This window comes from Aspergillus brasiliensis, assembly GCF_001889945.1.
Source record: "Aspergillus brasiliensis CBS 101740 unplaced genomic scaffold ASPBRscaffold_20, whole genome shotgun sequence".
NCBI lineage: Eukaryota > Fungi > Ascomycota > Eurotiomycetes > Eurotiales > Aspergillaceae > Aspergillus > Aspergillus brasiliensis.
The window spans coordinates 243,724-259,693 of NW_027137461.1; the positions used below are offsets into that span (position 1 = coordinate 243,724).

General features: G+C 51.8%; 5 protein-coding genes across 5 annotated transcripts; 2 read left to right on the forward strand and 3 right to left on the reverse strand.

Moving 5' to 3' along the window:
* Window positions 1–547: 547 nt before the first annotated feature.
* On the reverse strand, window positions 548–5,473 carry ASPBRDRAFT_34995 (putative membrane bound C2 domain protein (vp115); the record flags this gene model as incomplete). Its single annotated transcript, XM_067623301.1, has 6 exons — window positions 548–1,882; window positions 1,935–2,077; window positions 2,130–4,739; window positions 4,798–5,053; window positions 5,124–5,186; window positions 5,261–5,473. 6 exons carry the CDS (start codon window positions 5,471–5,473, stop codon window positions 548–550), a joined length of 4,620 nt encoding a protein of 1,539 aa, XP_067473808.1.
* Window positions 5,474–5,939: 466 nt separating this feature from the next.
* Window positions 5,940–7,303, forward strand: ASPBRDRAFT_420328 (uncharacterized protein). The gene has a single exon (XM_067624720.1). The coding sequence runs from the start codon at window positions 6,406–6,408 to the stop codon at window positions 7,090–7,092; it is 687 nt and encodes a 228-aa protein (XP_067473809.1). The 5' UTR covers window positions 5,940–6,405; the 3' UTR covers window positions 7,093–7,303.
* A 2,014-nt stretch (window positions 7,304–9,317) lies between these two features.
* Window positions 9,318–11,173, reverse strand: sti1 (Hsp90 cochaperone STI1). The gene is made up of 3 exons (XM_067624722.1): window positions 10,384–11,173; window positions 9,736–10,315; window positions 9,318–9,678 (listed from the first exon to the last, which is right to left on the reverse strand). The coding sequence occupies exons 1-3, from the start codon at window positions 10,989–10,991 to the stop codon at window positions 9,526–9,528; spliced, it is 1,341 nt and encodes a 446-aa protein (XP_067473810.1). The 5' UTR covers window positions 10,992–11,173; the 3' UTR covers window positions 9,318–9,525.
* Window positions 11,174–11,890: 717 nt separating this feature from the next.
* Window positions 11,891–13,675, forward strand: ASPBRDRAFT_48856 (RPC34 RNA polymerase subunit family protein). Its single transcript, XM_067626173.1, has 2 exons — window positions 11,891–12,333; window positions 12,396–13,675. The coding sequence occupies exons 1-2, from the start codon at window positions 12,077–12,079 to the stop codon at window positions 13,204–13,206; spliced, it is 1,068 nt and encodes a 355-aa protein (XP_067473811.1). The 5' UTR covers window positions 11,891–12,076; the 3' UTR covers window positions 13,207–13,675.
* Window positions 13,676–13,698: 23 nt separating this feature from the next.
* ASPBRDRAFT_48857 (putative PHD finger domain protein) lies at window positions 13,699–15,257 on the reverse strand. Its single transcript, XM_067626174.1, has one exon. It carries the CDS (start codon window positions 15,172–15,174, stop codon window positions 13,918–13,920), a length of 1,257 nt encoding a protein of 418 aa, XP_067473812.1. The 5' UTR covers window positions 15,175–15,257; the 3' UTR covers window positions 13,699–13,917.
* Window positions 15,258–15,970: the final 713 nt, after the last annotated feature.

Here is a 15,970-nt window from a genome sequence, read left to right on the forward strand (position 1 = left end):
CTGCATGACTGTCTGGGAGTGTCGGTCAAATGAGTTCATTATTCCTGCTGACTACGGGGGGGTATTGATAGCCGATCCAGCCACGATGCAACATTACCATTGATGGTTTAGACTCGCTGATTAGATCCTCTTGACTGTGGGCGGTCTAAGGTCAGTCACACTACAATAGTGAACAAACAGACAAGCCAGGAAACGCCTCTAGGGTAAATCCGGATCAACAATATCTACCTACATTACACTAACCCTACAAACCACTCATCCCATCGTAGCAAGATTTTTTCTGATTGTCACCCGCCCCATTCGGCGAGGATCCAAGCAACACTACGCTAACTCGAATAAAAAAAAAAAAAAAACAAACCCCATGGATATCACATCTCATCTCGTCACGTTAAGCTAATCAAAAAGACAAGGGTAGGGTGGATGTTAAGGGGGAAGGGATGGAGACAACAATAGGAAGCACCGAGTAACAATGTCAAAAAGGATGGAAATAAAAATATACAGTGAAAGTCGTCAATGGGCATGTCATCGCGGATCAATCTGAGATCAATCAAGCGCCGCTGACACTCCGCTTGCTGAGGAAGCTGCGGCGACCCGTCTTCTTGGAGTCCGGGCTGTCCATCACCTCCGACGCTCCATCGTTGTTGGAGTGAGCAGTGCCGGGCCGAAGGTTGGACTCAGACATCGCAAAGCTGCTGCGCAGAGTAACCGTGCCAGTGCCAATCTTGACCTGCTTGTCTTGACCAGCCATAGAGCCCTGGTCATCCACAAAGAAGAGCGCCTCGCCCAGCTGTCCGTCCGAGCCAAAAGTGGAATGATCAACCACCCGCACTTGGTATTGGGCATCTGCCGTCGTGTTGTGCACGCGGCACGTCTCGTGCGACGGGTCGTAGTAAACAGGACCTCCGCCAGACTTGATAGCCTTACTCTTCAGAACCTCCTTGGCTCCCTTGGGACCAACGGCCTTGATGAACACTCGCACGTTGGCGTTGGGAGGGTATCCCGAGGCCGAAACAACCGAGATAGTGGCCGTTCCCGTCTCGCCCTTACCCGCAACCCCAAGTCGATCGCCGTAGTGAGATGCAACACTGCGGCTGCGGGAGTGCTGCAGATTGTTACTCGTCGCCGAAGCGGGCGGCGTCTCTCCTTCGACCAAGATGGCCGCAGGAGCGAGGGGAGCAGGAGTTTCCTCCTCGGCCTCCTGCAGGCTGGCTCCATCGTCTCCGCGGAACCGTCCCATGATACCATTCTTCAAGAAAGAGGACCCTTCGTGCTTGAGGAAAGATGCACCCTTGATCACGTTGCCACCAACGAAGCCCACTCCCTTGACGGGGGCACCGACAATCTTGCCGGGAGTGGCGAAGGTACCCGCAAACGTGGATGATCCTTGACGTGACCGGACCACGTACGAGGGCTTGAAGAGCAACTTCAGGCGAATCGCACCCGACTTTCCGTCAAGCGGGAGGCTAATCTCCTTGCTCTCGAACGGAGTCAGGGAGGTAATGTCGAAGTGGGTACCACCCAAGTAGTCGGCCTTGTCACCGAAATCCCAGTCATACACATCAATCCGGCAAGTGCTGTTGATCCGAGACTTGATATCGGTCTCAACCATCTCGTTCCACGCCGGATGAAGCGTCTTCTTCTGCACCTTGGTCTTGAAAACTTCCTTGTCGTTGAGGCGGAACTTGCAGTACGGATCACTGAAGCCGTTCCGATCAGCGGACGGCAGATCGGCAGCATCCAGGAAGTGCACCACCAAGGTTCCCATGTTGTTGATACTCTCAGTAGGGTCGAGCTTCATGGTAACAGGGATATACCGGGCACTAACGGTGACCTTGCTCACTTCTCCCTGAGCAGAGCGGAGGGTGAGTTCCGTGGGAGTATACTGCTTCGTGTTAGCTGAATGACTACTCAATCAAGAGGAAAGGTGGGTGTACCAAGATGCGCTGCAGGGTGGTAAGGGTATCTCCCGTCAGCTTAGCAACCGTGTGGTCATCGCTCTCATCTTTAGTGTTGTTCTTGTCGATAATGCGGAGAGTGATCTTGGAAAATTCAAGTTCACGAACAAAGGCATCGCCAACTATATAGTTTCATCAGCTGAGTATTACCAATATTCCAGAACGAATACATACCATCGTCAATCTTTGCCGTCTTGGTGCGGACCTTGGGCGACGAGTAGGCAGGGAACATGTAATCATCCATGAGCACTTCGACCTGCACGTTGGGGCGAGACAGCTGGACTTCATGCACGTTGAACACGATGAAACCAGATTCTATTATGAGGTCAGTATGGAGGAACCGAATGGACAGGACACCGAAGCACAACGCACCGTATTTGGTAAGATCCTCCGCAGAGATGTAGGTCTTGGGAACCTCCTTGATCGATTTGACCGACATGGTTTCCGAGTCCTTGGCAGTTTGCGGCCGGGTTCCGTTCGTGTCCAAGCTGACGCGACTGCTCTGAGCCTCGGGAGTAACACCATTCGTAGAAGTTCCGTTAAGAGCAGTGGTCGCCTTGGAGTCCACGCTAGCAGTCTTGGAGTGGCCGCCCACACGCTTGGACTCGGTGCTCTTCCGGGACAACTCGGCTCCCTCGGCATCACCATTGAGGTTCTCGTCCTCCTTCTCCTCATCCTCGGGGTTGACCACGGGGATAGAGGGGTAGAATGCAACGGTGTAGTTCAAGGTACCCTTCTGAGAGCGGCCGCTGCGCAGGGGACTGGAAATGAGCTGCCTCTCATCGTCAATATCATATCCGCCTTCCTCGTTCTCTCGCACGTAGTCGGAAACACGAAGGTCGACAGAACCCAGCGGACGGTCGTCGTTAATAGATTCCTCATCCATGACCTCCAGAGTAATCTTCTCGTGGGGGCTGTGGACGGGAACGTAGACCACCTCGTCCCATTCGGGGTTGAGGTTATTCCGGAAAGTAACAGTGCGTGCTTTCTGGTAACCAGAGAGCAGCACCCTTGCGTACGGATCAGACATGCCGAAGGCTTCCAAGTTGCGAAGATCACTTGCGCTCTTGAAGTGGAAACGCATGACACCAATGGGATCAACATAGCCGGAGCCTCCAGCAATGCCAGCAAGTGCAACCGGTTTCCAGTCCAGAATGAGCTTGGCGCGGCCCGACTTGGCACCGTTCAGGTGGAACCATTGCTGGCCCTTCTCCATCATCTTCAGCATGTCGTTCATCTTGATCTGGTAGGTACCGATCACCGGGTCCCGGCCAAGGTCACGATCATCCTTGATGACAAGACCGAGGCGCGCACTCTTCCTGTCAGTGACCAAGAACTCCTTGGAGGCATTCTGGAAGATGGGATTGTTCGTGCGCTTCAGCTTCTTCGTGATGTGGATTTCCTTGCCGTTCAACAGGAGGACACCGTAAGGGTTGAGCTGGCCAACCATACTCTTCGACGCGTCCAAGTCCTTGGCCTGCTCCACGACGAAACGAGCGATACCGGTGTTCATTTCCGGAGGCGGTTGAGTCTGACCATTTTCAAGCGGTGTTCCCTCCAAGACAGGGAAGAACCGGATATCCGCATGAATAGCACCGCGAGATCTTCCGCTTGCCATGACTTCCAGGAAGAGACCCTCATGTTCCGCCTGCTGCTCGAGCCGCTCCAAGGGGAATGTGGCAGCGCCCAATTCCTTGTCCTTGCGGAACTCGTTCCAATCATACGGGGTAATCGTCAGGGACTCCGCAAAGGACGTAATGATAACATAGATCGTTTCGTTCCACCTCGGGCTATCGGTATCGTGGATGGTCTTGGTGCGACCCAGTTCAACCCGATTGTTCAGAGAGACAACTGCATACGGATCAGGGGTACCGGCAAACGCATCAGGGTTCTTCAGCTGGCGAGCACCATGCAGAGTGACAGCAACAACACCAATCGCTTGGTCCATCGCGTTGCCAGCCAGCATCTTAGCGATCTCAACGGGGAAGACATTCGGAGCGTACATCATCGGGCGCAGATTGTTGTGAATCTGATCCTTGATGAAAGTCTCCAGACCAGGAATGAAGTTGATGTCGAAACCGAGGGTATCACCACCAAGGGGTTTGCAGACATAGTCGATCTCGGGGGGTTCCAAGAAGCACACATCCACTCGCTCAATATGGGGGAACGGGATTTGCAGCTTGACCTTGACGCGCATCAAACCGGTGCAAGCCATGTCTTCGACGATCACATCGAGACCCTTGCTGACCAGACCTTTACCCAGTCTGACCTCCAGAACAACCTTGGGGTTGATCTTGTTCTTCAGCTGGCGGGCAGTCAAATCCATAGTGTCGTTGGGCGTGAAACTGAACTTCCAATCCATGATGACGGTGTCGACTTCGGTCTTGGGGTATGTCTTGACATGCTCCAAGCGCGGCGGCTTCGAACCGAGCACGAAAGTCTTCAGGCGCAGGTTGTCGATCATGGCCGGGGTGGAGGTACTCAGGACCTGGTCGACCGAGTTGATAATGGTATCACACAGGACGGGGGCGTAGATGGGCCAGAACTTGACCAAAAAGCTGTTGATCCATTCCAGACTCTCGGTATCGGTTTCCAGGCGCTGCTTGGCCATTTCACGGTTCACATCGTCTCGGAAGTTGCGGCGAACCCGGCGAATGGACGTCCGGTAGTAGGTGCTACAAGCGGCCATGACAATGAAGATCCAGGCCAGTCCTCCGCCTAGAACGGCGATGACCCATGACGAGAGACAGGCAAATACGATGACACCGGCGTTGTGGTACCAATCTAAACAGTCATGTCAGTTTCTCCCTCGAGCGGCTCTAAAGCTGCGGTATTCCCTCACCTCCAAAGAACTTGTCGTCCAGTCTTCCCTCCAGGAATGTCTGGTGGTCCAACAGCGTGCCTTCCTCCTTCTCTTCTTGTGTTGGCTGGTGTTCAAACTGCGGGGCCCAACCGGTCCGGTCGCGTGCCCAGCGCATGTCTTCCTCGACTTGAGCTTCACCATTTGGAGCAGCCGAGGCTTCATCGGCTTTTTCCTGCAGGAGGTCGGTGGCGGATCTCGGAGGGGGTAAATCGTACTGATCAGGGGTGCCGTCGTCCTAGAATAGACCAAAAAAAAGCTTAGATGTCGTCCTCTAAATGCAGGGTTTTTTGAGGTGTGAAGCTTACCTTGTCAGTCACGACAGCCACACCCTTCGGTTTATGGTCATGATGAAAGCCCGGGGGGAGACGCTAGATGTCACGGAAGCTCTGTCAGTTCACAAATGCACGCGCGACACACCTGTCCACCTCGGGGAAGAACGTACGGCTAATGCTGCGGCACCTTTGTCTTCCGGGGACGCATCGGGATCGAATTGGTAGGCCGGAACGCCAGCCTTTCGGGTCTCCTTGACCAGAGCCTCTTCGATAACGTCGGGCTGAAGGTTGGACTGGGGGTCCTGGGAAGCCTGCTGGGCGACCTCAATGGCGCCCTGCTGCTTCAATTCGGCCTTGCTGCCCTCTACGTCTTGCGACGCCATGGCTCTGAGGGGGGTTGAGGGAGAGGGTGCGAGCCTCGGGTGAAGAATTCACCTACTACAAATCCCCAACCGGTACAACCTGGATGATCCGGTCAATGGAATCTGCTTTTTCCCCTAATCGATTTTGGTGGGTTGGGTAGGTGAGGGGAAAGATCAAGGGGGAGGGGGGGGGGAAGGAGGAGGAGGGGGAAGTTCGAGAAATAATAAGAATGTGAGACAAACAAAGGTTCTACAAAGGGACACAGGGAGAGAAGAAAAAAAAGTGGATAAGGATAGAGGACTCGAGGGACCACGCCGAAGGAGTGGATTAGTTGGTACGGAGTAGACTGCTGGCGCTTAGTCTTTGGATGGTTGCCTTGCCGTGGGACGAGTGGAAGACCTCCGCAGCGGGGAGGTGGCTCAGGCACGGCAGCTCCGGGAATTGGGAGAAAGGTCGGGGATGGTCGGAGAATGGATAGGCAGATTGGGGATAGGAGTAAATGAATGGGGGAAAGGAGTGAATTAAGGGGAGAAGCACTTACCTGAAGGTTAAAGCCGGGAGGTGATGGTGATGATGGGTGGGGAGGAGATTAGGGAAAGGGAGGGAAAGAGGAAAGAAAGATACGTCCGGAGTAGTGATTAATTAATTAGTAGTGAGGAGAGGGGAATGGGGGGAAGAGAAAGGGAAGGGGATGGGATAATACCGAGGACACCAAACGAGAAAGATGATCGATCGGGAAGAAGAGAAGTGGATTGAGTTTCGCAAAACTCTAGCCACTTGCGTCAGGGTAAAAAAGGGAAAAGAATCGTGGCTGGTGAGGGCCACTTTGCTATTCTTGGTTGATCAAACAATTCAATATCATCATCGCATATTACAGTTAGATACGAAGAGTCTCAGTACTAAGTAGTAGTTGCCTGTAGGGGACTCGAAACGGTGACGGGTGCACGACCTAATGTCGGTACCACTCGGGATGCGAAAACCAGGATTCATGGTGACATTTTCATTTAATAAAAGAATTAATATCCGTGCGGCAGATGTGGCCATGACATCAAGAGCTCCCAAAAAAAGCATAGAGAGAGAGGGAGAGAGAGAAAATACCAAAAAAAAAAAAAAGAGGATCTTCGAGAAGGGAACGGGCGCCGATCTCCTCCAAGGCGACCAATTCTCGTGGAGGCACCATCTGGCAATCTGCATTACCCACTTCTCTCCCCTTCCAGATTCCCAAACGATCAGGAGATCCCACACTATCTACCAAGTGGTCTGTTCCATCTTTGCTCCTAATCAATCAAAAAGAAGGAAAGAAAGAAAGAAAATATCACAACCATTGCAACAAGTAAGTATCTACATTCTACACAGTAAGTATCTCCGCCGAGTGCACGATCCGAAACGCCATCTACCATGGATATCCTGTCAAGCAGCGGACCATCCCCGGTGCGATCGACTAGTGGGCGCCGGTCTGCGATCTATTGGCAATTTGGCATTCTGGATAAGTGGATGTTGCCCTGCACCGCCACCGATGGGGATTTTCTCTCTTTTCCCCCCTTCCTGTTTTCCGCCACAATTGCGGATTTCTCTGCCTCTGATTTCCGGGTTAGTAGTTCGCAGTTTCTTTCGGGCTTTGGTTTGGCTTCTTCGCTAGCCATCCTAGATCCGGAATTTCAACCCTCCCAAGGCTTAGTGCTGTCCAGCACATATGGACTAACTAGATAGCATTGATTGCATTGGTGTTTTCCACGAGTCATGCTCGATCTTATTTGTCAATTCTGGCCAGAGAATATTAACTGCACCTTTGGTTGGTAGCCCTAAGGTCCATACTTACCCATATGACTACCACCCCTTTGGTAACTAGTATTATGGAGAATTAATATCCAACATCCAGAGAACGAGGATAGTAGCAGTAGCAGACTAGCAGTGGCAGTAGTCTCTAGTCCTACTAGGATTAAATCCTTCTAAGTTTACACTGCATGCGTAACCCCTTCCTAGTTAAGTATAACCTCCAAAGTCCAAGGATCCATTATCATCAACATTGATATCCCATGCAGCAAGAGTGGCAAGGTGTTGTTACACGTGGCATGCAGTGAACTGTCCCCCCATCCATTTCCAAGGCTGCAACAAAACAAATCTGCAGGTATACACCATCATGCATGCTACACTGCATCACAATTCACACTGATTGAATTGTTTCTATTACAGTAGACTAAAAATACATTATTAATCAGGGACAGAAGAAAACAGAGAATATGAAATAATATGGAAAAAAAAAAAAATGAAACAAACCCTGTACCCTGTCTACGCAATCATCGTAGATCCAATCTGATTTAAGGCAGTCGGTTAGTTAAACTTTGACATGAAAGTGGTTGAACTGATCTGCAATTTTCTCAAGCAGTCAGTCACTGTGTATCTTTAACTGTTGTCAGCCCGTGTCGGGAATCCACCACCCACCTATCTACTTGGCTGTAATGCGAATCTCACCACCCTCACCCAGTAATCATATCCTAATAAATTAGGACTTGTAAATAATTGGAGAGATTATTTAGCAAACACTCTCACGATGAATAAAACCAAACGAAGTAACAACCCTAATCCACAACCAACGAACAAACAAACAAACAAAAACAATCCGGAAATGACTTCCACAATTACCTAAGAACTAGACAAACAAAATTGAACTAACCAATTTGTGCTAGCTACAGCTCAGCCCAGCAGGAGAAATCCTTCTCTTCCTCACCAGCCACACTCACAACTCTCACCCTTCGGTACCACCAATCATAGATCCCTGCCCAGTTAAAAAGTACTTACTTACTTACCTGGCACAGTCCACAGCAGGAACGAACAAACGGCACGGACCCACACAAAATTCAGATGCGAATGAATTTTGCCACAATGCAATCTCACGGCGTATTGTGCTACCTACAGTCCTACACACCTACGTATTAGTGGAAAGCGAACTGATAGGAAATTCCCTTTATATCCGATTGGAGATAAAATGGGACACAGAAATTAGAGAGTATCCTGTAGGTGAATAAGTAACTCTTTTATAAATATAGACTATATATCTAAATATCTACCCAGTTTTTCATCCTTTGATAGAATCAATGCAAGCTATCTCCAACCGATGACGACGCACGAGCTGAACCCAAACACGGAACTCAAAAAAGAAAGATTAAGTTATCCTTATTGAGGTTCAAATTCACGAGTGGTTGGGGACGACTGGAACTGAGGCTGGGTTTCTCCGGAACGAACAGTGGGGGGAAGCTAACTACCAAACTACTAGTAACTTATGTCCGAGGTTTCGCCTACCGCGGAATTTTACTCTTTGGGTAACCATTGGAACTTTTGCAAGTGGCTGGGAGGAAAGGTAGGTAACTACTATCTTATCTTACCTACAGTGCTCCATAGTAAACTATGAATGGATTCTGTCGGAAGAGTCGGAACTGATCCGGCATTATTGTATCTGTCTCGACAAGTTAGATGTGTGGTGTGGTGTGGTGTGGCTGGAATGCGCTGAAAAAAGGAACAAATTCTGGAGGAAATAGGATCGCATCGGGGATCGGGGATTACCCACTACTTCTACCACTACTGCTGTCTGCTATCTACTCTACAGGTTGAATTGAATTGGATCACTGGATCGGATATCGGCTATCCGATTCGGATCTAGAGCCAGATCTGGATGGATCCATCGATTGCACTGCACTGCAGTCTGATGTGGCTTCGCCGTCCTGTTAAGCGAGGGAGCAAGCATGTGGCGTGGAGGACTGCTATTTTGGATTATCTCGGTCATCGCCGTCACCGTCTTCAGCTACTACTACTAGACTAACAACTAACGTCTAAGCTAGGGAGAGCTTAGCCTCTACTTACGTAGATTGCTACTATTAGTATCCTCTTGCAATGTTGATATATAATCAATTCGGATGTCATCTCATGTCACTAAGAAACACATGCATCGTAATCGCCGTAAAAAAAAAAACAAAAACATCAATTAATCAATGGAAAATCGCCGTGCCAATCCGGGTCCGCTTTTTTTCATTTGCATTACTAGGAATGTGTGGGCTTTCATTTATACTGCTCGCTCTCACCGTCCCAGGCGGATCACACCGGCTGCCATCAGCTTCTGGATCTTCATCCGCACCTGGGCGTTCTTCATGTGCTCCTGCAGAGCGGCAGGGTCGCTCTTGGCCTGCTGCAGAATGCTCTGCATGACAGGGTCCTGGAGGATGGACATGATCTATGGATGTTAGTCGAGACATTCTTGACGCTCTGTAAATGGGTGGTCATAACTCACCTCGGGGTCGTTCTGGATTCTCTCCATGGTCTGCTGCTCGGTCTCGCCGGCACGGGCGCTGAATTGAGCTTCCAGGCACTTCTGCTGCTGCTGGTCGATCTCACGAGCGTGAGTACCATCGTCGTGCTCGGAGGCTTCCGTGCAGGCATCGAGAGCCTTGTTGTACTCCTTCATGGCGATCAAGGCCTGAGCCTTGCGCATGTAGGCGCGGATGAACTTGGGGTCACGCTTGGTGGCCTCGTCGCAGTCCTGCACGGCCTGAGGGAAGGCCATCAGCTTGATGAGGGCGGCAGCCCGGTTGGAGTAACCACGGGGATCTTCGGGAGCCCGCTTGACCATCTCAGAGAAGGCCTCGACGGCACCAGGCCAGTCAGCCTCCTGGAACTTCTTCTGTCCCAGTTCACGGGCCTTCTCAGCCTCGGCGGGGTCAATGTAGGCCTCCTTCTCGGCCTTGACCTTGGCCTTCTCGGCGTTGCGCAGCTTAGTCAGGACATCGGGAGTGCGGTGTTCAGTGAGCGACTTGTGGTAGTACTCGATGGCCTGGGCAAGGTCACCGAGCTTCTCGTATGCAGTACCGATTCTTCCGAAAGCCCTGCAAACAAAAGGATTAGTAACAGCGCCGGCCAACCGCAATAGCAGGTATCTTACTTAGCAAGAGCCTTGAAATCGGCACGGAGCTCACGGCCCTCCTCGATGGCCTTCTGGCAGGTCTCGATGGCGCCCTGAAGGTCACCCTTCTCGAACTTGGCAGCACCGAGGTTGTTGAGGTATGTGATATCCTTGTGCAGCTCCCAGGCCTTGTTGTAGTGCTCAATAGCCTCATCGAACTGTTTCTTCTTGTAGAAGTCGTTACCAATCTTCTTCTCGGCGTCAGCAGCTTCCTGTGCCTTCTTCTTTGCGATCGTCTCCTCGTCCTCGGGCTCGGGCTCGGGGGCCGGTTCAGGTTCCCGCTTCTTCTCGGCAGCAGCAGGGCGAGCATCGGGCATAGGCACATCCTCCTCAGCCTCGGGGGCAGCACCTGCAGAGCTGGCGCCCTCCGGGGGAGCGCCAAAGCTCATATCAATACCCAGCAACACACTCATAACCTGCAAGAAGCGGGGGTCCTGGATCTCCTGGCCAACGCTGTTCGGGTTCTGCTGAATACGCTGGAGCTTGGCCATGAAGTCGGCGTCGGCCAAAAGCGGGGAGGTCTTGGGGTTGCTGGCGAGCTTCTGGAACAGCTGGGGGTCGTTGAAGATACCGCCGAGTCCTCCCATGGGGTCACCAGTCACACCGTCGGCCGTAGCCTCGGCCTCGATAGCCCTCTTGACGGCGTTGAAACCGCTCTTGGCCTGTTCGTTGGTAGGCTCGAGCTTGAGGGCCTCTTCGTACGCATCGTGGGCAGCCACTACACAGCTGTTAGTAACCCAGATCCAGTCTCACAGCACTACACCTCTTCGACTTACAGAGGTCGCCTAGGCCACGGTAAGCGGCACCCTTGCGCAGCCATCCCTTGGACCAGTCCGCCTTCAGATCCGTAGCCTTGTTGGCATCCTCGAGAGCCTTCTCGTATTGGGATTGCGCAGAGTAGACGGCCGACCGGTTGGAGTAGAGGATGTGGTTGGAGGGTTCGAGATCGATAGCCTGGGTGAACTTTTCACTATAGACCAATCAGTGGCGGTTCATGGCTGGAATCACTCCCAGGCCTTTTTGCAAGCGGGGTAAACCGGGGAGAAAGATACATACATCGCAGTAGGATAATCCTTTGCGGAGAAGGCCTTGTTGCCCTCAGCTTTCAAAGCGTCAGCCATGCTGAATAACTTCCAAGGGGTATATGATGTAGAAAAGAGAGGATGGAAGTGTGGTGGTAAGTTGGGGGAATAAGTGAGAGACGGGGGCAGCTTAGGCCGGGCAGATCAGTTAGTTAAACCGGAGCTTCTTCTCTTTTGCCGGGAGCTTCTCGAAATTTCCGAGAGACAGTGTTCCAGCCTGAGGCCACAATACAGGTCGTGAGGCAGTAAGGCCACAACCGAGTGTCAAGGCAACAAGGCGCCAAGGCAGACCCAGGCTGTCAAAGCTCTGACTGGCCCTAAACCCTTCCGGGCCAAAGTGACTGCCCGCTAACCCAAAGAGAAAGAAAAGCCGCCAAAAACATCTTCATTTTCGGCCTGCGAAACTCGATTCTCCCTCCCGACGACCGTCAACTTTGCGCCTGCTTTCCCTGCCAACTCCCCGGGCATCGCTTTGTCCCGGCTTCTGCAGCGACCGTCCGACCTGGGATGCGTTCTTGATCATGCCCCTTCACGAGCCTGTCCGGTGATAGTTTCCTGTTAACGACTCCACTACCCTCGTCGTGGTGAAAATGGCCTCCGCGGGGCCGTCAGGCAGTTCGGTCAACGAATTGGCCTCCCGACTTTACGATGCCTGTCTTAATCAGTTCCCTTCCGATCATCTGTTCTATCAGCAAGATCTCCTGGGTCTGAACATTGTCCCTAAGAATGATCTCGCCCTTCTCTTGAACTGCACCCAGTCGCTCGTCGACCAGAAGCTCTTTCGGCTCCTCCAGGGCAAGAATGACCGATTGGCCTGGAAGATTATTTCGCGCGATGATGCTGAAAAGTAGGACTCTTCTTCTTGAGAAGTTGTTATAGGAACCCCCACCCACTAACCCTCCTGTTTAGACTTCGAGACCTAAGCCCCGACGAGAGTTTGGTCTACAATGTCATCCATTCGACAGGACGATCCGGTATCTGGGTCCGCGCAATCGGCAACCGCACCAACCTCCACAAGTCCATTCTCGATCGCTGCCTGAAGTCGCTGGAATCGAGAAGCTACATCAAGAGCGTCCACAATGTCAAATTCCCCAGCCGGAAGATGTACATGCTGGCGAACCTCGCCCCAAGTGAAGACGTGACTGGTGGAGCCTGGTTTACCGACGGTGTCTTGGACGAGAACTTCATTAACAGCGTCGCCGGTTTTATCGAGTACACTGTGAGCCGGAAGAGCTGGTACGAGGTCCCCTCCTCGGACGGTCCTCGAAACAAGCGCATGAAGACCGCGGACGGAAGCCTAGCTGTCAAGCAAGAAGGTGCTCCGAAGGAGTACCTCCCCTTCCCAGCCGGGTATCAGGGCTATCCCACTATACCCATGCTGACCGGTGCTGTGAACGAGAGTGGCATTACACCTGTCCGCCTGGGCGAAGAGAGCATCACGCAGCTCTTGGAGATGCTTTGCTACGACAACAAACTGGTATCTTTGAACAACGGCGAATTTTACAAATCCGTCAAGAACCCCGAAGAAGTCAAATCTCAACAAGCGCGCAAGCCCCGGACCGACGACGCAGGCATCGACGACAGGCTAGTCAAGAACGGCATGACCGAAGCGCCCTGCGGCAACTGTCCGGTTTTCAAGCTCTGTGCACCCGGCGGGGCTGTCAGTCCCGAGAGCTGCGAATACTTTGACCCCTGGCTAGAAAAGGCCCTAGGATTCTGATTCTGATTCTACTTCCTCTTGGGACCAGATATATTAATTTCCACCTTATCATCTACCTCACATCATTCTTACCTCTCATACTCATACACCTTATATCACACAATTCCTGTACACAATTAGCGCAGCATGCGCACCAGATGATGTTTGTTTGCATAGCGATGGCGTTCACGTCTGATATTGGGATCGGCCATGGAACAACGGTCTTCTTTTCTCAATGTGGGCAACCAAAAACAAAAGAATTTTCTAGGGCTTTATTTTTCTGGGAAAGAAAAAGATTAAGAAAAAACGGAAGGGCGGTGGTGGGAAGGGATTGGATGGATGACGGTTTGACAAATGCCTGGTGCTACTAAATAGCTATTTACTACTACTAACTAGTATTTTGGCTTTTTTGGTTGAACTTGTGTCCTCCTGGTGTAGTATATAGTTACTATTACTCGGATGGGCTGCTGTGGCTCATCAATTAAAAAAAAAAAAAAAAAAAAAAAAAAAAACTTTTACAACAACTAGTACTACGTATTGCTTGTTTCCCAGCGCCTATAATCAGATGGTACTGTGAGACTGATAAGCTAGAAGTCAAATGCATCATGAATTGACCGAAAAGGCTTTGACTCCACATAATCAAGAGCCGAAAGACAAACGCCGTCATAACATCCTATATAGTCATTATAATACACAGAAACACAAAAGGAAAGGGGGGTATAACTATATGAACTAAGCCTGCAATTTCGCCGAACACTGCGGACAGAACCATTTCCCAACCGGTTCTCGAGTCAAACCAACACACTTCCAATGGAACCACTCAAACTCGCAATTGTCGTTATCGCATGCAACCATGTCGCCATGGCTGACACTGCGACACGTACAATACACCTTGGTATCTTCGTTGCCTTCATCTTCTTCCTCGTCCTCCATGTCTTCGTCTCTTCTACCCTCGTCAGCGTTCTCGGAATCTGAGACATCGGCACTGCTGAGCATGGAGTCGTCCTCGTCTTCGTCTCCTCCAGCAGCGGATGGAGATTGTTTTGTCCCGCTGACTTTGAGACGACCGCTTGCGCTGGAGGACCGCTTCGCGTGCTTCCCGTTGAGCCCAGAGGCTTTGATCTTCTTGACTTGTTGGTGCGGGGCCACCTTCTTGGTTATGGCTTTCTTGGTTGAGGCTGTTGAGCGCGGGCCAGCGCTGCCGGCTCGACTTGATGCGGGAGTTCCGGCTTTGGGTGTACCGGGGCCCAGAGACGATTGTCGGAGGTTGGACGAGGCCGCAGGAAGAGTTCCGAGTGATGCGTTGAGGCGCCGACGTTTGTTCTCCACTGCGCCGGCGGATGATTCTCGTTGTTGTCGTTGAAAGTGGATTGTTCCTGAGGGTGTTGCTGGAGCGGAGCTTCGCGCAGCAGTCGGGGAATTCAAGGCGAGTGCGGCGGCATTCCGGCCCAGGGAATTGAGTTTCTGGGTGGCACCTAGTATGACATTGGCGTTTGCGGAGGTGCCATTGAGAGGAGACGGGAAGGAGGAGTTTTCGACGGTGGAATCGGGGAAAAAAATCTTGGGCGAGTCGCGGTATGGGTCTTTGTTGGTGAAGACGGAGGGGATGGGAGGGTCGTTCGAGAGCATGCCGTTACTCTGCAACTTGTGGATTGCGATATCGAGTTTCCTGATGTGTCTGTCCAGCAAAACACAGGCTTTCTCGCTCAGTTGGATCTTTTCATCCTGCAACTGCTGCGACTTGTCGAGGTTCTGTAATATGGCTTTACCATACTGTTCCTCTTTCGGGTTGGGCGTTAAGCTGCCGTTCAATTTGATGAATTTCTGGAGACTGGTGTCGCGGGAGTTGATAGTCGTGCGGCATTCTTGGATGATCTTGTCCTTGGCCTGGATTTCTTCCATCAAATGGTTAATTTCGGCTGGAAGGTTCGCCACATCGTGAACAAAGAGTTCCAAGACCGCCGCGGGATCATCCTGAGCCTGTGACATCTTGCGCGTTCACTGGTCGTCGCTCCCGAGATGACTCGGGCCTTGATATGATACCGCTATGGGGGGGGGGGGGGGGGGGGGGGGGGGTCTTCGGGCTGCGACCGGAGGCGCGTTGAACGACGGATGGAATGCGACACAGCCCGCTGCAGGCTATCTGATAGCTCGTCGCGACGTCGTAACGGATGATACTGATGAATTAGTATGTACCGGATGAGATGGTGGCGCTGAGAAACATCGATCGGGGATAACGACGGGACGCCGAAGGGAGCGACAGGATTGCCGGATCTAGAATGTTCCGGCCCCGGGTCTCAGCCACAGGCAACACACTGACAAGCCACAGATGGGCGATCTCAGCTGTCAAACCCAAAGATGTGACTTCTTGGCTGTCAACGCTAATATAGTAGCCTCGCTATGACTTAGACTACTTGGGGTCTTTCAGGTATTTCTACTGCAGCTGGAATTAGGTTTTTCATAAGTTCTTCATATCGCTTCTTGTTCATCAAAGCGAGCCATCTTCCAGCCACAGTTTCTATGCAAACGGGCGGGGTATTGCTGCCTTACAACTCTGGCAGCCACTACGCTTGTATAGTTTGTTCCGTGCTATCTGCCCGGGGTAATGTTTCTCACAGCTTCAATTGCTCTTCATATATCATCCATAACCGACGAAACTGCGTCTTCATATTGATGCTCTGTAGACTTGGCCAGATGCATGTGGGATGCAGTCTAGACCCAGACGGAGGGGTTCCCCGAGGGGTTCCTGCGAGGATGGAACTGCGCACAACCAACGCCCCCCTCA

What these genes read in the sequence shown, in the direction of transcription:
- ASPBRDRAFT_48857 (XM_067626174.1), bottom strand. Translation starts at nt 15,174, where the DNA reads ATGTCACAGGCTCAGGATGATCCCGCGGCGGTCTTGGAACTCTTTGTT.
- sti1 (XM_067624722.1), bottom strand. Translation starts at nt 10,991, where the DNA reads ATGGGAGGACTCGGCGGTATCTTCAACGACCCCCAGCTGTTCCAGAAG. An exon ending in GATTTCAAGGCTCTTGCTAA is followed by an intron (nt 10,316 to 10,383) that starts GTAAGATACCTG and finishes GGCTTTCGGAAG; the next exon opens with AATCGGTACTGCATACGAGA. An exon ending in GAATCCAGAACGACCCCGAG is followed by an intron (nt 9,679 to 9,735) that starts GTGAGTTATGAC and finishes TAACATCCATAG; the next exon opens with ATCATGTCCATCCTCCAGGA.
- ASPBRDRAFT_48856 (XM_067626173.1), top strand. Translation starts at nt 12,077, where the DNA reads ATGGCCTCCGCGGGGCCGTCAGGCAGTTCGGTCAACGAATTGGCCTCC. An exon ending in TCGCGCGATGATGCTGAAAA is followed by an intron (nt 12,334 to 12,395) that starts GTAGGACTCTTC and finishes CCTCCTGTTTAG; the next exon opens with ACTTCGAGACCTAAGCCCCG.
- ASPBRDRAFT_420328 (XM_067624720.1), top strand. Translation starts at nt 6,406, where the DNA reads ATGTCGGTACCACTCGGGATGCGAAAACCAGGATTCATGGTGACATTT.